We start from the raw sequence: 27,246 nt of genomic DNA on the forward strand, positions 1-27,246 counted from the left end.
TATCCATTTAAATTATTTTGTCTTTATTAGACCGCTTTTCTTAGATTTTACTGCTGTAAACAACCTCATATTTCAGATGTTTGTAACGACAAAGGTTTATTTCATGCTCATGTTCCGTGCTTAAACAAGTCAATAAAATTAATTAACCTTCAACCTAGCACTTGATCCCAAATTAACTTTATACAATTCCTAGACAAGAATTAGACTCATATGCCTACCAGCAAAATTTGCTTAAGAATAAAAAATAGATTAATAATTGCTAATATTATCATCACATTAGGATGGTAGCAGAAAAAGCCATCATGTTAAAGGAGTAGAAAAACTTAAGCCTTTTTTTTTTCTGTTGGGAATAAAATCAGACATTATAATTATATTGATATTGGTATGCCATATATACTTTTTAAATTTAATATTCATAATGTTTATCAGCTGGGTTAAATTAACTCAGATGATACAAATTTTATGTACATTTTATCTCTTAATCTCTCAAAAAACCTGCAAAATTTTTTTTGCTGAGTTTTATTGCCTTACAAAAAGAAAAAGAAGGGTTGGGCGTGGTGGCTCACTCCTGTAATCCCAGCACTTTGGGAAGCTGAGGCAGGCGGATCACAAGGTCAAGAGACTGAGACCATCCTAGCCAACATGCTGAAACCCCATCTCTACTAAAAATACAAAAATTAGCCGGGCTTGGTGGCGCACACCTGTAGTCCCAGCTACTCAGGAGTCTGAGGCAGGAGAATCACTTGAACCTGGGAGGCAGAGGTTGCAGTGAGCTGAGATTGCGCCACTGTACTCCAGCCTGATGACAAAGCAAGACTCTGTCTAAAAAAAAAAAAAAAAAAAGGAAGAAAGAGAAGAGAAAACCATACAAAATAGAAAAATTAAAACTGTAAAAAAAGAAAGATTGATTTAAGGGGGAGACTAAGGTTAAAATATAAGAGGCTAGATCTGAGTACAATGTGGGATGCACACAGGAAGTATTACTCTCCCTTGTTATGAGAAATGAGTAATCTGAAATGAGGTGACTTGCTTGAAGATAATCTTTTGTAAGGAGAGGAGCCTAGATTTCAACTCAGGCCTGGCTAATTCCAAAACCTGCATACAGTATTTGTGTCATCCATACCAGCACTTAAATTTAAAATAATCATTTATTTAAATGAATTGATGGAATTAAATTACATTTAATTGTATATTTGTTTTTTACATAAAATCGTTGTTCACATTAAAGTACTCATCAAGCAAATACCTCTGTAATTAAATTTTTGTTATCCTGGGACAAGAACTGAATGATATACCATTTACATGACTGAATAAATACAATTTACATATCCTATGATTACTAGAATGTAATCATCTCATTTAGAAATGGAAGAATTAATGAATTAAAGAATGAATGAAAGAAAGAAGGAATAAAATTTAAAAACTTATTTTCTCTGGTCTTATATGTAAAAAGTTTCTCATAGTGGATTAACGTTTCTTTCAGTGAGAAATGACCAATTGATAATTAGGTGAAAGCATGTTCTTATGAATGATGCCATACATTCTTTGCAGAATAGGGAATGCACACATATGAGACCTCTATATATGTATGTGCATTCCTATGTATTCAACTATGCCTCTTCCATGTTTTCTTGCATTAATCTATTCATTTGTCAAACAGCAAATACATTCATCAGCAAAATTTATCTATTGAGTATTTACTGGATACTGTTCAAGAAATGAGGGAAGACAAAAATAATGAATAATCTCCACCTTTAGGTAAATCATAGTCTAGCATAGTCATAGGCAAAAGTGCCTTTAGGTATTTACGAATGCATATATAACTAGAGAAATAAAAAACGTAGTATATTTGTGTTATACAGTGATCAAATACGTAAAGATATTTATGACTCACCTCAAATAGTAGTATTCTCTGTAATGTAAAATACTACTGTAATATTTTATAGCATTTTAGATTTAGTGAAGACATTTGTCTCTACCTCCTGAATCAATTTTTTGGGCATTGCCTGCTTAAACCTTCTCACTTTGGGTCTAAGAAAAGTAATCTAACACTGGGATTAGGAAAGAAATGTGTGTGAATGGGTAATTTTGTCATAAGCTTTCGGAAATTCTGTCTGCAACATCTTCCTATAAATGTTAAACAAATCTGGTAAGAGTTTTATGACTAATTAACATTTAGCCAAGATAGACAAATTTGCTAATTCATACTGAAGCTTGATTTAAACAAATCTTTCTCATTTTATCTGTTTATTTCAATTTTTTGATTGCATTATTTTTAAACAATTACAAATTTTAAGAATATTTTGAGAGTGTAGCTTCTAGATTTTGAAGAAGGCTAAATGCTAGTAAATGGGTAGTTGAAATTGACACTAATACAAGGTCCCAAGAAAGCTTTGGTGTTACATTTTGGTAACTATGTAGAAATCATTAAGAAGTCCTGAGGCCAGGCATGGTGGCTCACTCCTGTAATCCCAGCACTTTTGGAGGCTGAGGTGGGAGGATCACAAGGTCAGGAGTTTGAGACCAGCCTGACCAACATGGTGAAACCCCATCTCTACTGAAATTACAAAAATCAGCTGGGTGTGGTGGCACGTGCCTGTAATCCCTGCTACCCAGGAGGCTGAGGTAGAATTGCTTGAACCCGGAAGGCGGAGGTTGCAGTGAGCAGAGATCATGCCACTGTACTCTAGCCTGGATGACAGAGCAAGACTCCATCTCAAAAGAAAACAAAACAAGCAACAAAAACAAAACAAAAACAACAAAAATAGAAACCTTGGAACTAGAACAAGGACTATGCTGAAGTACCAGATATCTGATCACCATTTGTATGTCTTATTCGTTTCCCAATGTTTCAGACTTTAAAATAATGAAGTAGCTAACATCAGTATTTCAGCACATGAGCACTGGAACTGAAAGTGAATTGAATATCTTCAAAGAATCAGAGAGTTAGATATTGCACTAATTAAGACATTCACATACTCAAAACCTTGTAATAACACCTCCTAATATCCTACTATTGCCCTAAATTTGTATAGAATAAATATATGTTGAACAGTGCTTAATAACTGCAGTTGAATATGCCAGACTTCGCCTTTGTAATTTCAAGTCTCATCACCCTGTACCTCTGAAACCCTAAGAAATAGGAAGGGCCTTTGTTGGGTAGAAGAAATCTTTGTTTACTCTCACTTTGAGCTAAAACATAAGATATTTAGGTAGCAAGCTAGCTACTTTATCCGCACGGCACTAAGCATTGAGATTTCCCCCCATGGCTTTGTATTTTTAAACCAGTTTTGGAACTGGCCTTCATCTTGGGAGCTTTCCACTAGTATTGCAGCACACATTCCATTTTTCTTCCCACCTTTAGCTCTAGAATTGTAACCACTGTTTCTAATGTAATGGCCTACTTTTATGTCTTCAATTATATCCACCGTATTACTTAATATTAATTTTATGATTGTTCCTTTTCCTTTTCAGTTGATGCATGTAATGTATTCAGTTAAATAGAAATTGTCTACTTACTCAGAAAAATACCTATGTCTTCCTCATCAGCTTTCAGTAAAATTTTCTCTAGAATATCTAGATGATAAAAGTTTTCCATCACTGGAGTTTTTTTTTAAATATATATTTAGTCATCATTTAACACTTCAGTGACCACTTCTACTCAAGTGGACTGCATAACATTTTATGTTTAAACATTTCTAACTTAAATCACCCAAACTTAACAAACTTCCTTTTATGAATCATTTCTTGGTAAAATAAATTTTATCGTCTCTTTTATGTTTCTCCTTCATTCTTAAAAATTACTTTAAATAATCCATTTTATTAATTTTATTTCTTTCATGGCCACCTCTTCAATAGAAACTTCTCATTATTTTTGACCTTTTCCTAAATTAATTAGTTCAATAAACACTTTATTGAATATGTCATTTCTCTTTTTACTTTACCACATTAACACTTCTCAGAAATCAAAAACTCTTTCTGATCAAATTTTCTCAGTATTACAATTTAGTTTTGACTTACTGATCTTATCAGTATTAGTTAACAAATGTTTACTGTAATAGTTTAAAACTGGGCATTTTAGTGTATTATTATAGAGTCGAATCAAGTAAATTTATTACAACAAACATAAATTTAAGATACACTTTAAGCTATTTGAATAAAGAATGCAAAGTAACACCTAGCTATTCTCACAGAAAACATTAACGGTCAAATTTGGATTGAAAACAGTGTTGAATAAATAGAAATTATAGTACCAAAGCATTTATTGAAAAATACCAAATGAATGAAATATACGGTAACTTGCTGTAGACGTTCAAAATTGTATGAATTGAAATGTAAGGGTATATTTATGTTTATACATTTTAGATGAATTTATAAATGATAGATCTTTAAAGATATATTAGATACATCTACAGTATTTTGGAACACCACAAATGTGATGTTGATCTCAAGAAGGAGATTAATATGTCCCTCCCTGTCACAGACAGGGACAGCTTATTGGGCACAGCTGACACAGGTCCAAGGCAATGTGGTAATTCTTACACTTTTACAACGGGGAAAAAAATGCATTTATTTGCATTTGTTTAAATAATGTTTTTACATTAAAATTAAGAGCCTGGTACTCTCCTTGGCATGAGAAAGAAAGGAAAAGCATTTCTTCCTACTTCTGTATTGAATTAAAAGGATCATGGCATTGTCATCTAAAACAATGATTAAATAATAGTGCAATTTTTTATTTCTACCACTTATTAGTTCTGCTTCTGTGGGCAGATAATTTGAACATGCGATTCCTCATCTTATACAGTGTATAATGTCTATTCATAGGATTCTTACAGAAGTTAGATATGAGTACATTTTTATATGAAATTACATATACAAGGATCTAGCACAAAGTTTAGTGTTAACTGAACCTCATGTAACATTTCATATAAAAGTTGAGATAGAAAATTTTTGAAGCATGTTATAAAAATTAAGAATCCTTAGGTGTACGTGAAATAATTTCAGCTAAGAATTTTTAAATTACCTAATTTTATCTATTGTTACAAAAAAAAGATGGAAAGGTTTTAAAGTAAAATTAAGCAGATGAATAAATATCTAAGTATCTGTCCCCATATGCTAGTTTTTTTTTTTTTTTTTTTTTTTTTTTTTTTTTTTTTTTGCATCTTCTCATGCTACTATCTGCAAGGGAAGTGAGTATAAAAGACTCAGGGGATACATAGAGTGTAGACCTTTCAAGTGAGAAATATTATATAAATGTAAGTTTATATGCTCACCACCAAAAGAGTGTAATTTGATGAGTTAACCAGAAAAAAAGTGTTTTGCAAGTAACTGTGTTTTTCTGATTTTCTTCACTATACTATCTTCACCATTATGCAAAATGCTTTTGCATAAATTGATGCATAACCTGTAATCATTTTTTTTTATTTTTATTGAATGAGATTTTAAGGGCACTGAGACATGCATGACACCATGCACAATTTTTCCAAGGCTTCTTTAATCCCTTTGTGCCACTTTTTTTTTTCCTATGTAGAGAAAGAAAGGGGTATATTAAAAGATTTTTCTTTCTGAATGCCTCCATCATCATGGTTAATAAGGGCAACCTTGCACATATATATAAGAGGATAAATTCAATTTTAAATTGCTTTAAGGTTCACCTTTGAATTTCACTGTGGTCAGAAGAATCCCATGACCTTTAAATTTGATGAAAAGAAAGAGCAGATATTAATCTCATTATTTTATTTTGAAGTCCTCCCAAAGTGGGTGACTCTAGACCACATTTCTGCAAAATGACAAGAGCAGTTCATATACATTGATCATTGTTAGGGGAAGGACAATATCTGAAGATTTTAATATACCTTCAGTTTTTTATGTCATTTTAATTCTGTTTGTAATAATTACTATTTCAGAGTTATTTTAGACAGTTTAAATATATCTTACAGTTATGCTACTAAATGTAATAACTTTCATTTTAAAGATTATAGTTTGTCCCCTTATAAAAGCCAAACTTATTTTGATATTCTAAAAGTGTTTACTGTGCTTCCTAGTAATATTTGTATACTCTAACTTTTATACAAAGTTATTCCTCTATGCTACAGAAAATTATAAACAAAAAATATTGTAGCTATACAATAATTGCACAAACTGCTCAGGGACACGATAAATTAACTCCCCATGTGTTTCATACAGTAACATTCAGAAGAGAATTAATTACAAAAAATAGATAAATAAGCACATTCCTGGTATTGTGTAGGGAACTTCTACATAGCTTATTTTATCTTTTGAGCGATCATGCTGGGCTTGCATATTATTCTCATCCTCACAATAAGACATTGAATGATATTTGGTCTAAGAACAAAGCCTGTAAGAATAATAATAATGTATCTCAAATATTTCTTGAAGTGTGACTTGTGAATTATTTACATCAGATTCACCTTGTTGAAATGAAGAATGCTGACCACAATCCCAAGTTACTTGAATTCTCTGATATATGGGGCCCCAGAATCTGAATTTTAACATTTCTCGTTTTCCATAATCATTATTCTAGTCTGGAACATAAAGGGAATACCATAAAATATGCTGTAATTAAGAGCACTTACACATACAACTGTTATGGAAATGGAAGAATAAGATTAAGGAAACAATTTAGCATTAAATAATGCTAGGAAAAAAGAGAAGTCAAAGAATGTTAAATCAATACCCTTTACCATGCAGCTATTGACAGCAGGAAACTGCTAAGAGCAGTACCTTCATCTGACGATGTAAATAAAGGATAAATAATTATTTGAATAGTCAATAAGTATCTGTTTATCTACCTACCTACCTATCTGTCTATCCATCCATCTGTTCCTGATCCAAAGATACTTGGTTAAAATTCATGGAACTGTTTAAAACGTTAAATAATTTACAGTTGCATAGTGATCAGCACATAAGATAAAGCTGATTTTCATTGTCCTAAGACTAAGGGCAGTGGGAAACGTCTACAATTTTAACATGAATGATACAGAGCTGTTTGCCACGGTCAGGGAAGAGAAAACAAAACGAAACAAAAAACAAGAAAAGATTGCCTAGCAGGGTTGTGCAGGGCTAACTTGAAGATAATTGTCCCCAGATAAATAGCAGAGAATACTGGATTGCAATAGTACAGATTAAAGATAACCAGCACATGGAATATGGATTTTGCTTGAGGAATAATAAAAAAGAGATAGATGCCAGAGAAATTATAGTCAGCATGGCTATGCAAATAATTCAGCGGGGAATTGGACAGGAGATTTTGATGATCTGCACAAATTTTATTTCTTAAATGCTCTGCCATTAATGGCTTTGATCATTGTAGTCTACTTAAAGTATGAAGATTTATGGATTGCTATAAAGATGACAAAAATACTTGGTCTTAAATCAACCACTGGAAGAACTTGTGGAGCAGAAAATGCCTTAAGTTATAATTGTGTAAGGTAGGCAACAAGAATAATGATTTCTATTTAATAACTCAAAAGAGATTTTTTAAGACTGAGACAAATGCAGAACAGTGGAACATATTTTATCTTTGGCCATAAAACATTATTTTATAAGGAGTATAAGGAGAATGGTAAAGTGATCATCAGCACATTAAGATGTATAACTGTTAAAATTATTTCTCCAGTACGGTCTTTGAGTTTTTTCCAATATATAATAAGTAAAATAGTCTGTAAAGATTATGAATTTAAATGGGCTCCAACAATTTAAAAGAGGATTATGACCACCAGCAGGTGACTTCTTTTATCTATCATAAATACTGGACCCTAAGCCATGGATAAATTAGGAAATTATACCATAATATTAACAAATACCTGTCCTACTTAAATAATTCTAGAGTTTGGAATTAGAATCACACTATCCTTATCCTCTTTATTTAAAAATCTCTTTCTGCTAATCTGGAGATCTCAAAATATAATTACTTTATAAATTATTAAAAATACATGATGTTCATGTCAGAACCATAATATGATTAAGTAGCATTTAATCTTCTAATTCTCAAGCAATTCCACTTTCTGACTTCAAATCTTTTCCGAAAGTGTAATGAGTCCCAGAGGTTCTTTTTTCAGTAACACAATAAAATATGCCTTGGGTCACTTATCTAAGATGAACCTGATTTAGTTTTTTTTTTTCTTTTAAATGAGATAATGTATAAAGCAAATTTTGATATTTTAATCAATAATTCAAAATAATTGCACACATGTATACTTGTACACAACAGCTATTAATACATAATTAAGTAACTAAGCAGCCAGCATTAGTTTTTCAGTGGAGCATATGAAATATTCTCGGGGGTAAATTAGAGAGATTTGACAGATGTAAAGCTACATAACACAAGAAGCATTTCACAATCATTAGAATTCACTCCAAGAACATGTTTGCAAAGTGTTCCCAAATATATTATTTTTAACTATCTGTGGACTGTGTCAATGATTATAATATATGAACAATTGGAACATTTTTCTAGATCATTCATCTGCAAATACCACAAATTAAAAAGAAAAAACAAACACAATGATTTTATTTGTTGTTCACTTTATTCTAATGATTTGAAAATATCCTTATTTCATTACCTAACTTTATTAATACAGAGTTGCAGACTTGGCCTTAAATGCATTTATCTGTGTTAATGATTTACTTGTATTATGGTTTATAATAAACATGATGTATAGAAAATTATATAATGTGTTAACTTTTTATGATGTAACAGAAGTTGAGCTAATGTATGAGTGTTGCCCTGAATCATAATATAATGATATTAATTTTCATTTAAATCATGCTCCATATTCATAGTTTTAAAGTTATCATTTATTAATTAAATAACTCTTATCTAATAGTATCCTTATTGCCAATTGTGTTCAAGTCTATATGTGCTTCTTTGAAACATATTTTTATGTTTATTATTTGACTTTGTCAGTAATAATGATTTTATGAGAATTTGCCCATGTTTTAGGACAGCCAATACTGATTTTATGACTATCACAAATAATTCGTATAGCATCATAGAAGCTTAGGTTCAGGAAGCAGCCTCAGATATCAAAATTGGCTATGCCAGAATTGGCAGAGACACTGAAATTGCAGTTATTTAGTTTGGCCCACCATGCCCAGAGAGTTCCACTTGGAATGGCTCTGGAAGCTGTTTTTTTAATTGTGTACAGCTATTCTTGATATGGTGGTATTTGACAGTCATTTTAACTAAGAACTGAAGCCAATTAAATTGTTTCTCTGTGGATTTCCTGTGACAGATGCACAAAGGCATCTTATGTTAGCCAATAGACATTGTTTAAACACAACTAAAACTGTTCCAGCATTTATTTTGATGCAACCAGCTAATTTCATAGTTGCAATTTATGTTTAAATAATGGCTTTTAATCAGATCTATTATTCTTGTCTTCTACTTCTTATCATAGTGTCATAGTACTTACATGGGAAAAACAACTTCTCCCAATAAAAACTTGGGCACATTCTCTCGACTTCATAGTAATAGAAGTATGATTTAAAATGGGAAAGCTCTGTATTTTGTTATCTCTGCTTAGGAGAGTAAAAACTCCACAGCTTGAACTATGAGACAGATGACTATTTGCTGTTTGGTAGTTAGTTCCACTCTGGACTTAGAACAACCAGAAAAAGACACAGATACTTATAGAAGGATTTACTTAATATGCAAACTCAATTTTTTAAGTGGCCACTTGTAATTTTCCGTAACTCTCAAATCAATTTCCAATTCTGAAGATTTCAATATCGCTATAAAATGTGCCAATTTTAACACAGAATAAGTAAAATGTCTATAAATCTCCATTTTAAAAAGTATTTTAACAAATGAAGTCCAGTGAAAGTTACACTCAGCATACTAACAATATGCAAAATCAGCAGAAATCTCTATGTAATATTCATGAATTTGTGATGACTGGCTCCTGTAACGTTTCATTTGGTTAAAATTACTACATTAGCAGACTTCTGGGCTTTGTTATTCACTGATCTGTTTTGTTTGTTGTTTGGATATTTTTAGATGCTCCACCAACTGGTCAGGCACACAGTGTGAAAGGCCAGCCCCAAAGAGCAGCAAGTCTGATCATATCAGCACAAGTAAGTTTCTCAGATTAATATTTTGGGTAATCTACACTGTATATAAATCATTTTTATGTCATTATTGAGTGAGATGAGTCTTCTTCATGGAATTTTATAAGAGATTCACTGCAATCGAGGTGGTTTTGAAAGAGGAAGCACTGAGCTTTCATCTAATTACAGGATCCAGTCTGTACATGTTCTTTTAGGCTGAGACTTTATCTCAAATTTGGGGAGTTTTCAGAATGCACATCTGCTAACCTAGCATAAGCTTTTCTTTGGAAATGTTCATCAGCTAAAAAGTCGCAGATATCACAATGAATGTGAAAATGCTCCAGGAAGAAAAATAATTCCATGTTTTAATTAGAGCAAATATATAGTCTTGGAATGCATTTCAATGTGTCGTGGGGGGAAAAAGATAGACTTTATTGGTTAGTCTGAAAGAGAAGCAAGTTAACAAGCAATTCTTAATAAAGATCTAAGTTGATTTATTTCTTCTTTATCTTTAAAGTATTGGTTTTGAAGTATATTAAAATACAGATCAACATTTTTGCAAATTTTTTTTGTGCAGCCATAGTCTTAGGGTCAGGTGTGTCTATATCATCGTGTGTCTGTGTACAGTTTCTGACAACCTGAAATGATGTTATGAAGTTTTTCAAAATAAAAGTCTGAAATAAAGTTTGCCAATTCACACGTGTTGTCATGAATGTGACCATGAGTGAAAGACCTTTGAAAAATTTGTATTGTCTGTTGAGTGCTAATAAATTTGCAAAGAAAAAATAATATTCTTGATGGAAAACTGCTTAGCTTAGCAATTTTTCCCTAGTCCTTTACTGCTGGTGACAAGGATTTCATAAAAACAAGCAAAAAGCATACGGTTTCAGAGTTAGTGAAAAAGGAAAGAGACTATTAAAGTATAAAACATATCATTTTTGTACCCTAGAAGCAGGCTTCCCATCTTTGCTGACATTCCTGTTTGTTGTCTCTGCCCCCAGACAGTTTCGATATCATTGTCCAATTTTTCCTGATTTAGAGATTAATTTGGGTTTATTAATAAGCCTAGGCATCTTTGAAAAATGGAAAATAGGTCTAAAATAAACAGTCTGGGCATGAAAATTTAAATTCGGATAGGTGAGGTGAGTGATTTTTGGTTATGGAACATTTTAAGTTGATCTTAGAATTTGTGTGCTCTCCTTAGGTCAGGGAAGGGAGAAGCCATAGGGAAGCTATGAGCATATATAATTGTACGAATAGGACACTGGGATTTGGGGAATTGGTTGATAAATGTTAGCAGTGGCAAAATGTGTCTTGCCTAATTTGATATGCAAAAGAAAAGAAAAAATACTTTCTCTTCCCAGGATTTAGGGCTCAAACTAATGCTACCAGTAATAACTCTGGAGACATATTAATTTATATGTGATTTTATAAACTATTTGCAAAACTCAACAATCATTAAGAGCATTAATGAGAGAAATACATTTGAAGTTATCAAGCTGTAGAACATGCTGCATTTATAAATTAGGAATTAAAAAGATTTTAGACTTTTTAATGGTAGTTTCTCAATGATAGAATATAAAGAAAATACATAGCCTTTTTAGCACATCAAAAACAATTTAAGCCGGGCAGGGTGGCTCACGCTTGTAATCCCAGCACTTTGGGAGGCCGAGGCGGGCGGATCACGAGGTCAGGAGATCGAGACCACAGTGAAACCCCATCTCTACTAAAAATACAAAAAAAAAAAAAAATTAGCCGGGCGTGGTGGCGGGCGCCTGTAGTCCCAGCTACTCGGAGAGGCTGAGGCAGGAGAATGGCGTGAACCCGGGAGGCGGAGCTTGCAGTGAGCCGAGATTGCGCCACTGCACTCCAGCCTGGGCGACAGAGCGAGACTCTGTCTCAAAAAAAAAAAATAAAAAAATTTAAAAAAAAATTTAAAAACTGACAAGAAATAGCATGGAATGTGTATTGAATTTGGAAATTTTGTATAAGCTCCATCCACAAAGGGAAAGTTTGGTGTTTGCAAAATGGTTTGGAGCTGGAATGCTCCAGGTGTTCCCGTTAGAGAGTGGGGTCTCCAGCGATTTGCATGGGCAAATGTAAGAAACTGGTTTTAATTACATGCAACAGTTCTAAAGAACCTCAACTAGGGGAAAGAGTTGCAAATAGTTGTAACCTTTTCCAATGATTCTGAAGCTCTTTCTCCCATCACTAATTTAAAGTCATGAAATATAATAGAACTATCAATGCATTTTGAAAGGGCTATAGCTACATATATGTCAAATTATCACAGACGTGAGCAAAGTTGACCAAATAATGACTCTATTAGATGCTTATTATCAGACATTTATGCTTCGAGAAACTTGCCTCAGTAGCTCTGAAAGAAGGGAAAAGGTAAACTGACCTTTCCCATGAAAGAGGATTACTTTTATTATTTTGAGTAAAATCTAGTGGTTTTGAATGGTTGTCAAACCTTCCCCAAACTCGAGCAGAAGTCGTCTGCCCAATAAGAAAGATGAAACCTTAGGATTGTGTTTTCAAATCTGCATTTCTATCATCAGTGGACCTTTGTTGGCATAGTCCAGAATACACTGCCTCTGTCTGCCTAATTACTATCAATTTATACAGAGATTTACTTTTCTGATTTGTACATGGCCTTCATAATCATCTCTGAATAGTGGTAGTGATGTTCACTGGCTTTTGATGTTTAAAGTATCTGAAAGCAGCTTGTGGAATTAGGCAGATCTATTATCTAGGGCTTTGTGCTCAGGTTCCATTTTAAAAATCTAGTCTGACTCTTCTGAAGATATTTTGAAGAGTTTTAAACTCAGGATGATAAAATATTCATTGCATACTTCCATTTTAAATTTACATAAAATTTTAAATTTACATAAAATTTTAAAATTTACATAAAATTGAGCATTGAATGATCAGTGTTTCAATTACGTTATTTGTTGTATCTGCTGAAATTATGAAAGATAAAAATATACTCAGCATTTGTGGTGCAGTAATGTAGAGATGCTGTATTTTACTATAGTGACAATAGGGGCAAGATATCTGTTAGGGGGTCATTGTATCTCTTTTGCTACTTTGTCTTTATCATTTTATATCATCCATTATGTTTTAATACAGAAAAAAACGGTTATATTATACCAGGAATTATAAATTTGCAAATATAGAGATATAACTGAAAAACACAACAAAATAATGTTTTCTTTCCATTTCTCCCAAAGCAAAGGTTTATCAAGTCTCTACTAAGTGTCAAGTACCGCACTAGATCCCAGAGACAGGTCAGTGAGGAAGGCAGACGGTGCCTCTTCTCATGAAGCTGAGGTTCTTATAAACAGCAATAAAACAAGGAAGTAAATAAAAAAGGAAATATTCAAATGTGAGTTTTGATTGGTCTGTGAAGGAAGCAAAAACAAAAAAGATAAAAAGGGCAAAGATAGAGAATGTCACGGGAAAAGTGAGGCCAGGAGTGTTTTCTCTGAGGTGGTGATACTTTAGCTGAGACTTGAGGCTCAAGGTACAAGAATAAAGAACAGCAGGTACAACAACCTTGGAGCAAGAAAGAGTTAGACATGCCCAGCAGACTGAAAGAAGACCAGTGTGCTGGTCACCTATCAAGAGGACAAGGGGGAGAGTGGTACAAAGAGAAGTTAGAGATACAGGACCAAGGTGATAGGCAGCCTCTTGAAGACCACTGGAAGCATCACCTTTACTAACTTTGGAACATACTTTCTTTACAATTTTTAACATTACAATGTACCAAAATGCTTAAGAGAAAGCATGCTAATTTCAACAAATATATATACTCCACATTTATACATATCTATAAACAAACTTAAGAACAAGGTATAGAGCAACATGTCAAAGGCAGTCATTTTAATTATATAATTTATGCTAATATTGTTCTATTGAAAATTTGATCAGTAAATAGAATGTTCTCTTCCTCTGAACTTCATGATAGTGAACACTTCTGGTTTCTCTTCTACCTCTTTTGAAGCAACTCTGTCTTCCTTTTGACATTATTTTCTTTCTATTCTGCTTGATTAATTTACCTCTGTTTATCACTAGGTACACTCTCCTTACCAAGACATAATCCTTGACATGAGTTATCAACTCTGTTGATTCCCCAAAATTCCTATGCGCAATATTGATTTATCTCCTAAGTTTGAGACATGTATTTCACTGCTTGCTTGATATATCTGTATCTATAGCATCTATATTCCACAGGGATCTCAAGCTCAGTTCCCAAATGATCACATCACTGCCCCCTATCCACAGTCATTTTCATATACCTTATTTTGCCTTTCTGTCCATCCATATGGATGGCTGAAAGGTGGTGATACTTCAGCTGAGACTTGAGCCAATCCATCTGGCTACGGAAACACTGAAGTTCCATCCTTAACCTTCTCCCCCTTTCCTAAGTTGAATCAAACAATAAATTCAGTAGATGTTCCTTCCTAAATTTTATTCATCATCATCTTTTTAAAAAGAAAAATATAGTACAATTCCCCATCTGATTTATATGGCTTACACACTCCTTCATAATCTCACCTCTGCTTTCCACTGCAGTCACATCTCCTTCCAGCACACTCCTTCCAGCCCAACTGTTTTTCCTTAATCGTAACCCTCTTGGCCTTTAAAGTCTCTTCACGGGCTACAGAGGATTTGCTCCTTAAGCCTCAGAGACACACTAGTCCTCCTCCAGCCCAGATCTAGTTAGAGACACCTCCTTTATATTCCCAGAACAATGCATACTTCCCTAATACAACATTCATGCTACTATAGTGAATGAACCCATTTGTCTGTCATTCTGTTATACATCAAGCAATGTAAGAGAAGGGTCATTTTATCCTCAGTGTGAAATAGGGTATATGTTCAGGGTCTGGAGCACAGCAAGCACTTAAGATATATTTGCTAAATAAGAATTGAATTTATAGACCCTATGACATCCTAAGGACTGCACTATTTGCAGAACAAAGAGAAACAGATTGTGCCTTCAAATATCTCAAAAACCAACTGATACATTATATTGTGAAAAGTGCAAAATAGAAGCATGCATAGGGTGCTATGAGAACATGTGTTTTGATTGTTTATTAAGCATGTATGTAGCATTTTCTATGATTGGAATAATCCTATCTATAATACTGTATGATAACTATGAATGATGATACCCATATAGATGAGTAAATTGAGACAGATATAATTAATGTGCCTGAGCATATGCTGGTAATGAATAGTAAAACAGATTTGAAAAGAGGTAGCCTGGCTCCAGAGTCCATTATCTCAACTGCTATGCTGTACTAGCTCTCCTATGGAAAGGGGCTCTTCAACACAGCACTTATAGTTCTTTCTTCTAATGGAAAAATGTTGCATGATGAGGTTTCAGAACCATGTTGCAAAAAAGACTTGCTCTATTTTTTTATGAGAAACCTTCTTGAGATATCCCCTCCACCCTCAATAAGTACAGAGTCTGTTTTTCAATGAGTTTCTAATACTCTATTAACAATGTACTGTTAAAACATCACCTGCAATAGGGATTGATCACTGTATTTACAGTATGAAATTTACTGTCATATATAATACTAGGAAAAAGTACTTATTTTTATAATATCTGTTATATAATTTTAAAAATACCTGTGTTTCCAGCAATAAAAACTTTTATAAAATTTAAAAAAAAACTTGCCAATCTTCTACCCTGCATTATTTATCGGTGACACTAGGTGTTATAGTAGTTACTTCGATTGGTTACATAAACATGTCAGAAGTCTAGGCTCTTAAATACAAAATGCTGTAATATATGGGACTGCAACTGCCATCTATGAAGGGAAAAAAAGAAACCTTTTATTTTCTAGCATACTTAATTAACAGCTTCCTACCTCATAGGAATGTCAAACTGTAGAACAAGTAAAATCTATTTTTAAACAATGATTTATAATTGCATTGAGAGAAAATAAATTTTATATACCCTAAAACTATATTGATAGGTATTTTACACCCACCAATTTTACACAAATTTTAGAGGAAAATGAAGTAGATATATTTGTAAAGTCATGATCAATCAGTTGAAGTCATAGTTTATGAAGAAATCAAGCTGTTCTCTGGTATTTAAAACTTGTGAACAAATGTTAATTACCATCCAAGATGCCAGATTCTCTACTTTCACTAATTGCTAATAAATTACAGATGCATATAAAGTTCACTTTCCCAAAACAAAGGAGGTAATATAGTAATATCAAACACAGTAAGTTCTCATAACTACATGAAAAAAACAAAATGACTTTTACATTTTAGAAAGTGTCTAAAGAAGTGGATAGAAGAGATGGTTATTTGGTTATTTTACACAAGTTATTTCTCGAAGTTCTAAATTAGAGATTTATCTTATACATGAAATTTTCTTAATGAAGCCTTTTTGGTATTTGGCAAGTGATCCAGTATGGATTATCTCACCCAGATATCCTGTGGCTATAATGCTATTAAAACAGAGCTATATATTTATAATACAGTTCTAAGTGGCTGGTTATTGTGCATATGATTAATTTCTACCTTGATACTTTCACATGCATTTGCATGAAAAATTCATATACTTAATGTTCTATTCTTAATCCAATCAAGATCTCCATGTTAAATTTTAACTAGTTGTTGGGCTGCTTGGTTTCTTAGGTTAACCAGTGATTAAGGTGACTTGACTGTATCAACCAGAGGTTTATTCCAAGTAGACAAAAGCCCTTGTTTCATGTGTACTAGATATTTTTCAGTAAGAAAAGTTAACATTAGCTACGTCATACTTCCCTGTTATCAGGCCACCCTATATTCAGTTTTCCTCCTACAGTAAGTGATATTTGGGTGTATTCTCCTGTGGGTCACATTATTAGCAATGGGCTATTATTGTCTGCCTACTCACTGACTAAAAAAAAATCGATTACCCTATTGCTTATCTAGTATAAAAATGGAAAACTGTCTCCTCCATTTTGCCTCCTCCCTATGCTCAGATGCATAAAAACAAAGACCAGATTTCACTGATCACTTTTGAAGATTTATTCTGTTAGTGCTAGTACCGAAGACCTTTCTCATATATGGAATAAAGGAAAATAATTGACATTTGCCACATAAGCCAAACTCCCAAAATACGTCCTGCTAATACTGTTCAGGCACTAGAACTTGAGAAAGAGAACCTCTTCACCCCCTAATTTTGTGGAATCAAGCTAACTGCCCTTTGTGGTAAGTCTTCTTCTCTGTGTTTTACAGTTGAAGAGCATGAGCCTCAAAGCATTTAAATAACCTACATAAGGTCTCACTTCAAGTAAGTTGTGAAACCAGTATTTACACCAAGTTCCATCTAAAACAAACACTGATACCCCTTTTGTTTTACCAGGCTGCCACCTAACTTGTCACATGGACCCCTGACCAGAAAGTGTGGATAACTAAAGGAACAAAACTAAGGGTGGGAATGTGGTCAGTGAAACTGTAAATGTTTATTCAGTCTTAGTTGATTTAAAAAGAGGTACTAGCATGTACTTGCATCATTGCAAGTAAATGTGTGTGATGGGAATCACGAAACACAGACCGACAAAAAAGTCAGATCTCTAATCTCAAGGTATTTAAACGCAACACATAAATGAATGATATCTAAAGAAACATTTCCATCAGATCACTTGTTTAAGAGGAGAGTGATTTTCCAATAACATAATTACGAACCCGAAAGATAAACCTTTGAGCTAAGCTTTATTTTTATTATATCAATGGTCGAGTGATTTGGTGTAATAAAGTATTTAGTTGTATCAATTTTTACTTCATTTTATTTATTTCTTCATCTATTCTCATTTATTTTCCAGGAAGCATTGCCATCATTGTGCCTCTCGTCCTGTTGGTGACTTTGATAACCACCTTAGTAATTGGTTTAGTGCTTTGTAAGAGAAAAAGAAGGTAAGATGCAATGTTCTAGATTAGCAGTCAGTGAATAAATCACACAACTAGGTGCAGAAACATAATTTTTTTTATTTTTTAAAACATGATTTAGTTATGCCCACTGTAAAATACAATGTTTTTCAAATCATTTTATACCTCTCTTTTAAGTGATTATAATTTAGACAAGTCTTCTCCCATGTTATGTTAATGGAATGGTCCATTTATATATTCTAGCAAAACTAACGAGATCATATTAAGTAGAATTTTACATTTTACTTAAGTAGAATTTTACATTTGCAGCTGTCTTTCCTTGAAACAGCAAGGGTCTCTGAGGAGCATCTTTTTATATTAATGTGTATGATTAGTAATGTCAATACAGTGATACTGATATGCATATGTATGTCTCCAATTTGTACATTTCATTCACAAATAGTGCATTGATTAACTTATACCTCATTAGAAGTATCATTTCAATTTATATGAAAATGAACTTATAGATCCAGAGGAGTAGGTTGTCTACAGAAAAATAAGAGCCATGTGTGCTCACTTTTAAATGGACATGAAATAATGTGTACACATGGACATGGAGGGTAGGGTGATAGCTATTGGAGATTTAGAAGGGTGGGAAATGAAAGTGGGGTGGTTGATGAGAAATTACCTAATGGGTACAGCGTACATTATTTGGGTGATGGACATACTAAAAGCCCAGGCTTCAACACTATGCAATATAACCATGTAACAAACTTGCACTTGTACAAAATAAGCTTACAAACCAAGAGCTTTAGAGTCAGTATTTGAATTATGTAAAACAGGATTCTAACCACGTAACTTGGAGATTGAAAACAATCTATCTTAGAGTTTATCACTATTTTGTTGTGATAGTTTTCAGAAAGGAGAAAAAATAGAATTTAAAAAGATAATTGATTGGTAAATATTCAGTTTCGAATGATGTGATTTTAGCTATTTAGGAGGTATTTATTTCCAGTGTGTTTTTATTAAGTCAAAACAACTGGGAAAACGGCCTATCGATGTACTACTTTTTGCTCCTGTTACTTGACAAATGTCATTTATTCAATTTATTTCAAAATAAGTCAGTAAATCTATAAATATAATTTCATATGCCTTGATTGTGATATTTATAAAAAACTCACACATATTAATGTTTATATATTCTAGGACAAAAACAATTAGAAGACAACCTATTATCAATGGAGGAATAAACGTAGAAATTGGCAATCCATCTTATAACATGTATGAGGTAGATCATGATCACAGCGATGGAGGTCTTTTAGATCCTGGCTTTATGATAGACCCAACAAAGGTAATATGTCTTAAGATAATGGGCAGTGAGCACTGGCATTCTTGAGTTGCATCTCTGTTTTATGGTTCTGAATTTCACCAAGTTTTTCTTTTATCTGAAGTTAGAATAAGGGACTTTAGGATGTACTGAATTATATAGCCTCTTCTAAAGAGAAAGTACAATTATGGACTGCATTCACCTGAAGCTGCAAGTTAGTGTAACACATCTTAGAAAACCTATTTGCTCAGTTCATTTATAAACATGTTATTTATTATTATATGGTTTTTATTGAAAAATGACTCAATATCTAAGTTTGTTTACCTAAAGCAAACGAAAAACTCATTTAAGAATTGTTTTAGTATTGATATCACACAGCAAATTGTTTAGATCTTCTTCAGGGGATGGATAGATATATAGATAGATAAAGGTCTATTATAAAGTAAAGCTACTGACTTTCAAGGTTGAAATATATACAAGGAGAAGACCAATACATGCACAGCCTCTAGCAATATGGCTGGAAAGTAGTTTGGTGAGACATTTTCTTTTCTACCCACTTCCTCCCAGTATTCCTTACAGTGTGGTTCTACGGGGTTTTGGTTTGGTAGGAACTGGATACTTACAAGATAGTTTTGTTTTCATCACTTCAGACATGGCATCCTTCTTTTAAATTTTTTTGTGTGTTAGTTGATATGTAAGTAGGAAATCAGTACATTGAAGAGATAGCTGTACTTCCATGATTTTTACAGCATTATTCACAATAGCCAAGATATAGAATCAACCTAAGTGTGCATCAACAAAATGAATTAAAAAATGCTATTCAGCCATAAAAAAAGAGAAAGAAATCGTGTCATTTGAGGCAACATGAAGCTGGACGATATTGTTATATATGAAATAATCCAGGCACAGAATGACAAATACCACATGATCTCACTCACATGTGAATCTATAGAAGTTAATATTGAAGTAGAGAGTGGAATAGTCGTTACTAGAGGGTGTAGAGGGGAGGAGGAAGGAAGATAGATGTTGTTCAATGGGTACAAAGTCACAGATAAGAGGAATGGGTTTTGGTGTTGTATTGCACAGTTAGGTGACAGTGGTTAACAATATTGTATTGTATATTTAAAAATAGCTAGAAAAGGATTTTTAATGTTCTCGCCCCAAAAAAATCATAACTATATATGAGGTGATAGATATGCTAAATATTCTGATTTTTCTGCAATGTATACATGTATAAAAACATAACAAAACACAGTATCTCATAAATATGTATAATTCATGTAAAATAATGCTCTAATCAAATGTGTTGAGGTATTAGCAAATCTAGATATACAGCTTAGTGTAAAAATCTTGGTCAGTGTATTTTTTAAATATAAAAGAGTACAGTACTTTATTGTCAAAATAAGTATGTTGTTTCCAATAATGTTTAAATGACGAGCCAGATAAGCTGTGTCCTTGGGCTTCTTTGTAATTAAATCATTTTTGAGAAATATTTTTCTATCTGTCATAATATCCTTACTAGTTTAAAACATTTCATTGATACATATAGCCTGACAATCCACAGCCTTTTAAATTTAAAAATGTTTGTTAGTTTTTATTACTATAAGCTCAGGTTGGCAACTTTTAAGAGAAGTAGCTAAATGATGCAATTATCCAGTTAAACTTGTGAAGATTTACTTTAGTGAATTATCTGAATATTCTTTCTGATAATTTTAGAATATTTTTCTCTAAGAGTATCAATTTACTATTATGAAACAATTTTTCTTGGCTTATTCTTTTATTTATTGAATACTTATTTATTTTTCTGAATAGTTATTTTTCTGACTTATAAGTTCTGACTTATATAGTTATTTTTCTGACTCATCAGAATGCACTTTTACATTGTAAATATCGAATGTGGCCAATCTACATTCACATTATTTTGCAATCACAGTCATAGGTGTTCCTGAAGAATTTGAATAGGATCCCCCATATTCAATCTAGTTCTGAATCCACGATTAGGCTAAGCCTAAAATTGATGCTCAAATATTCACTTCTATGAAAATCAATCTTTTCACATGGATACATTGTGTACTATCAGAATATTATGATATTTTTCTAATTAGACATAATTTTATAGTTATTAATTCACTCCTACATCAGAAATTTTTCAAGGTAAAAATCCTGGTAACGTTACATTTGATATTTTCTGCTTTAAAATATCACAGAAGTGGAGACACGATACATACTGTACACATTGCTATTGATTATTATATCTACGAAGCAGAAAGACATCTTAATAGAGTTCTGAAATTCTTTGCATTTTTCTTAGGAATAAAAATATAGTATTCATACATAGACTAATGAGGATATACTTTACACATTTTTCATATGAAGGAGGGTTCTTATTTTTTCCTCATCATTTTTATTTCTAGTGATAGAATTAATCCAATTTTGTACACTTAAAGAGAATAGCTTTTAACACCACATTTAAAAATTTTTCACATTTACTCTAGGAAGATAAAACTATGCTTCAGTGCCCCCCAGATACATTTTAATGTACTTAGAGCATAATACTCAAATATTTACCAATTTGATGACTGACTAGCCAAAATTGCATCAAATATGACTTAGATGACTGATTCTAGCTGGATCCTGATATTTGAATATATAAATGTGAATTGTTGTCAAATGAGTAACTATAGAAAAAAATAGCTAGTTCTAATAGGTTTAGACAGTAGTGAAAAACAAAGGGCCACACTGAAGCAACCTTAATAATTATATGAATTTTATAGAGTATTCACTCTGTTACAAGGGTTTGATATATGCATGGTGCAATCAGTATAAATTACATTACATGTGAAGAAAAATTTTGTAGAACATTCATTTCCGTTATTTTCAAAGAGGGTAAAATTTCGAGTTCAATGGTATCTTATAATCAAAAGGATTGAAAGTACTTAATACAGTTAATAAATAGATTTGACTATGGGGGTAACCACAGAATAGTTTGAAGAGTTTAAAAGAGATAATATGTACTAGTTTTATCTTCAAATTCATGTCAATTCTTACTTGGACTATTTTTTATATTTTCTGAATAAGACTTTTGTGAGAGAAATGTCTACCTATGAAGCAAAGATCCAATATCAATATTGGATATAATACTGATATTGGATCTTTGAAGTTGTTTTAAGTTGTTAAAGCTAACATGAACACACTGTAAAGGGCGTAAGGCTAAAGGGTATTTTAATGTTATTTTTATGAATTAACATGATATGTATCCATGAAAAGTGGTTCTATAATATTAGATCAGAAACTAAAATTTTCTGTTTATATACAGGCCAGATACATAGGGGGAGGACCCAGTGCTTTCAAGCTTCCACACACAGCGCCACCCATCTACCTAAACTCTGATTTGAAAGGACCACTAACTGCTGGGGTGAGAGAAGAATATTCATTATTTCACGTCCATTTCATCACAGAATCCTCGCAATCAAAGACTGATTACTAGACTTACAGGCTTGTTTTTAATTAACAAGATATTTCAAAATAGCATTTAAAATGGGGGCTTATGTTATGTGTCCTGTCTGTGCAAGATTACATCTAAAACATTATCATTTTAGGCAAGACATTAAGTAGAAATCCCTTCTACTGGATTTGGAAATGTTATTGCCCCTTAATAATGAACATGAGTATTTGTTATTCTTAGAAAAGAAGCTCTAGCCAGAAATTTAAACTGAATAATTTAAACTTTTGATTTTATTCATTTCCTCTTAGAGTGGTTTATTTAATATATACAAATTTGATGTGCAGTTAAATAGACTATACTTTAAAATGTGTCATATTGAGAAATTACAGATGGTCTAACAAAACCATTCTCAAAAACATGTTTCAATTAAGTAACTGGTGTTTAGAGAAAGCTGTTCTGTCTAAAGTTACATAGTTCATTTTAAGCAGAAGAGGAATAAAAATATGCATATCAAGATTCCTAGAGATGAGAATTCTCTCCCTTATCATCTTTCCCATCAACTGTTTTCATCCTCATTTTCTATCATGTTTGTCTCAATTCCATGGCTCAAAGATTATGTTTCCTTGTTGTAACTAAGATTTAACGTACTGTTTTTGGAAAGAAAACAAAACAAAATAACCAAAACAAACACTAGGCAAAACTTTCTTGGGATAAACTGCAATTTGTTAAATAATGAACATTTATGTATATGTTTTCCAACTCAAAGAGGTCAACTACTGCATGCCTCTATTCTACTTCAAAACGCTGTGTTTGTGAAACTTAAGATGACTGTGTACATCACAATTCTTTGAAAAAGTCCAAAAATATTTCTAATAAGTACCCATAGGTTGTTTGAGGCAAAAATATTGCTTGAAAAATCTGCTACACTAATGCATTTCTTTACATTTTTGTTCACTTGTTTTTAATTCATATTGAAAAAATATAAACACCAAACAAATGCTTTTCTGAAAACACATCTTACTTGCTACTGATAGGCTTGTAATAGCGATAAGGGGGACAACACAAAAACCGAAAACATGACAATATAGTTTCACATTTTATGCTTTTATAATAAAGTCTCAGTGAACATACCTTTTACAAAGATTTTTTCCTGGCTTTTTATATATGGCAAAGCTCCTCTTAGGTTCACAAGTTACTTGCAAAATGTAAAATTATGTTTCATGTAATACTATGCTTGAGTTGACTAAAGTCTGTAAATATAACATGTAAATAACCTTTAAATCATTACTATTTAATAAATTAAATGTATTGCATATAAATTTGTTACAATTAGGAGATGGACATTCTAGGAAGGAAGTAAATAATTAATGTGGCCAAGACCAATAATAAAATTATACTTATTTTTTTTCTCCTTCAGCCAACAAATTACTCCAACCCGGTATATGCAAAATTATATATGGATGGGCAAAACTGTCGAAACTCCTTAGGAAGTGTTGATGAAAGGAAAGAACTGCTTCCAAAGAAAATAGAAATTGGTATAAGAGAGACAGTGGCATAATCAGTGATATCTTTTATATGCTGTATAAATGTACAAAATATAAGGATTACTTTTGTATGTTCCAACAGTATTATACTTGTTTTGGCATCAGCATTACCTCTTTCTTTATCTTTTTCCTGGTTAATTGTTTTCTGAGTTTTTTGGGTTTTATTTTTTGCTGATGACTATTGATTGACCATTTGTATGGTATTTTTATGAAAAAGAACTGCACTACAGTACAATTTACAACAATGCTGCTGATATGACACACCTTTGAATTTGTTAAAATTAAAAACAACATTCATTTGTAGTGTGAATATGAGCAATCTATTTTATATGAACTTTTTTGGTTGTACTTAATCAACAAAGAGAATCTCTGCACTTTTCCATTATATGGTTTGAAAGCTGTAATACAGTGTCATTTTATTTTTCTGTTTAAATTGATGGAAAAATGATTGAATGGTCAACTCTCTTTGTGCCCATAAAGAATGATTCAGACTCTAATGAAAATATATAGCTCTCACAAGTTCAGCATCATCTGCTTTGAAATTAGCCTTAGATTGCCAACCAATAGATGAGAATTTTGAGGAAAACATTTAAAAATATGTAAAATTAATAATTTGCATGAACACAGATGACTACATTTTCCAAAACTTAGTGGACTCTATGTGATGTACTAAATGTATACATCTCGTAAGCAATAGTTATATTTAGGTGGTAGAACATAGCAAAAATATAACCGAAAGTTGGCCAACTGCACTTGCTATGGAATAAGACCTTTTATTCTCCCTCACTCTCGAGATAAATAGTCAGCCTAGAGCACAACAGGGCATTGGGTACTTGTGTCTTAGGTATTTCTTCCCAGTCACATCCATTTTGTGGAAGATTAACCCAACCCCTTACTACACTGAACACTAAAGAATAATACATAAGCACACAAATTGATGACAGAATTTCAATTATGTGAATGAATCCTCTTTGCTAGGTCAAAAACAAAGGGCCAAGCAGACATTTTAGTAAACAGAATGATTGGTAAATATTTTCGAGATATAATATGAGTAATCCATTATTTGTCCTATCCAAAATATATTCTTCAAGGGCCTTCCAAGTTGTAGAAGAATAATGATCTGCCCATAATCAAAGGTGGAGAGTCTAAATGCTGTACCAGTTGCTCTGGTATTCAGGTTTCTCTGGGTTTTACAGAACACATGGACCCATTCACGTTTGGTTTGTTTATCTTCAAATTTGAGTTGAAACGAGTGTGATTTATTTAAGTTGTATATATAAAAAAAGGATAGCATTTTTATACAAATATCTTTAAAGGCACAAAAGATTTATTCACAAGTTTTAGAGGGCTTTTTGTTCCTCTGATAGACATGACTGACTTTTAGCTGTCATAATGTATTAACCTAACAGATGAAATATGTTAAATATGTGGTTGCTCTTTATCCCTTTGTACAAGCATTAAAAAAACTGCTGTTTTATAAGAAGACTTTTTGTTGTACTATGTGCATGCACACTACCTATTTCTAAACTTTGCCATATTGAGGCCTTTATAAACTATTGATTTATGTAATACTAGTGCAATTTTGCTTGAACAATGTTATGCATATCATAAACTTTTTCAGGTTCTTGTTTAAGTACACTTTTTAAATTGAACAGTATTTTTCATTTTGGTTATAATATAGTCATTTTGCCTATGTTTCTACAATGAAGTGTTAAATACTTTATAAAAAATTGTTGACTGACTTATTTAAATGAAATTCTACATATTTAAGAGCTTGTGTTGGGTAGTTTTTAAAAATAAGAAAATTCCTTTATGTAGCTTAAATATTCTGAGAAAACTGTTTTAGTAAACATGGCATTTTTATATCCTTAAAACATAATACACTCCAGGGAAAAACTGATTTCATTGTATCATTTTTCAATGCACAGTAGAGAAGGCATTTTCTGTCTTCATGGACTAGAAACACTCCCCTTTTTCCTTTTCCCTGCCTTCCTGTGCCTGTCAGAGGCTCCATATTGCAATAGAAAGAAAGGTTCTATACACAGTAGCATGACAACCATGCTAAACAAGCCAAAGCTCTTCCTGTCCCTTTCTATTCCCCAAAATTGTACTTTATGGAAAATCAGATTTCCATTAGATGCTATTTCCACATTAGTTTGTTAGAATGGTTATTTACTATACCTACTTTTAGCATCAGACTAGAGATGGAAAATATAGGTGCGTCTGATTTACTTATCATTGAGTTATGTTATCTGAAGGGCCCTTTTGATATCAGAGCTGTGTAAGTGCAACTGAAAATATTTCAAAGAAACAGAACCCACAGAGTGGTGTGATATTAATACAGTTAACATTAGTATAAATATCTAGCAAACAATATATGATATGCAAACGACTGCCAGTTGGGACCTGACACTGATGACCTATTCTCACTAGGGCCCTAGTGAAAACAATAGTCAACAGAGCTCAGAATGTGTTTTTTAACCCTGGGGCCCTGCAGCTACTTTACATGATAAATATATATTTTCAACTACTTAAAATTAATTTAATCTATTTCCATAGCTCTATTGTGTTCTATTCCAATTTTCTATTGCAAAAATTTTTGTAAATGCTAGAAATTCAAGTATATAATTCTCTTTCAAAGTCACAATTCTTTATAAATGCCTTCAAAAAATGCTTTCTAAACTATTGCTTCAAGCTTTGGTGGGAGATATTTTATAAAAATTAATGTTTCTTGATAAACTTGCTTCTCTACCCAAATGCCTTCTTATCTAGAGCAATGAGTTTCAACTTTTTGGCATTTTACCAAGTAATTATTTGTTTTCCTTTATGGGGAAGGATATTTAGAACTATCATTTCCTTCTATCCATTTCAGTAACGCCAGTACTACCACCTACAGTTGACACGACAAATGTCTATAAACATTGCCAAATGTCTTCTGGGGAACAAAATTGTCCCTGATCAGAACTACCGATCTA

The 27,246-nt window shown here is 32.4% G+C and overlaps 1 protein-coding gene across 1 annotated transcript in view; it reads left to right on the forward strand.

Moving 5' to 3' along the window:
- The window catches only part of LRP1B (LDL receptor related protein 1B), a 1,933,392-nt gene extending 1,907,351 nt beyond the window's left edge, over positions 1-26,041 (forward strand). The window contains exons 87-91 of the mRNA XM_003267617.4: positions 10,022-10,098; positions 17,913-18,003; positions 19,162-19,306; positions 22,599-22,697; positions 24,145-26,041. Coding sequence (XP_003267665.2) covers positions 10,022-10,098; positions 17,913-18,003; positions 19,162-19,306; positions 22,599-22,697; positions 24,145-24,285 — 553 coding nt within the window. The 3' untranslated portion in view covers positions 24,286-26,041. The remainder of the gene's footprint in view (positions 1-10,021; positions 10,099-17,912; positions 18,004-19,161; positions 19,307-22,598; positions 22,698-24,144) is intronic.
- The last annotated feature ends 1,205 nt before the right edge of the window (positions 26,042-27,246 follow it).

Source organism: Nomascus leucogenys, chromosome 20, assembly GCF_006542625.1.
Source record: "Nomascus leucogenys isolate Asia chromosome 20, Asia_NLE_v1, whole genome shotgun sequence".
Taxonomy (NCBI): domain Eukaryota; kingdom Metazoa; phylum Chordata; class Mammalia; order Primates; family Hylobatidae; genus Nomascus; species Nomascus leucogenys.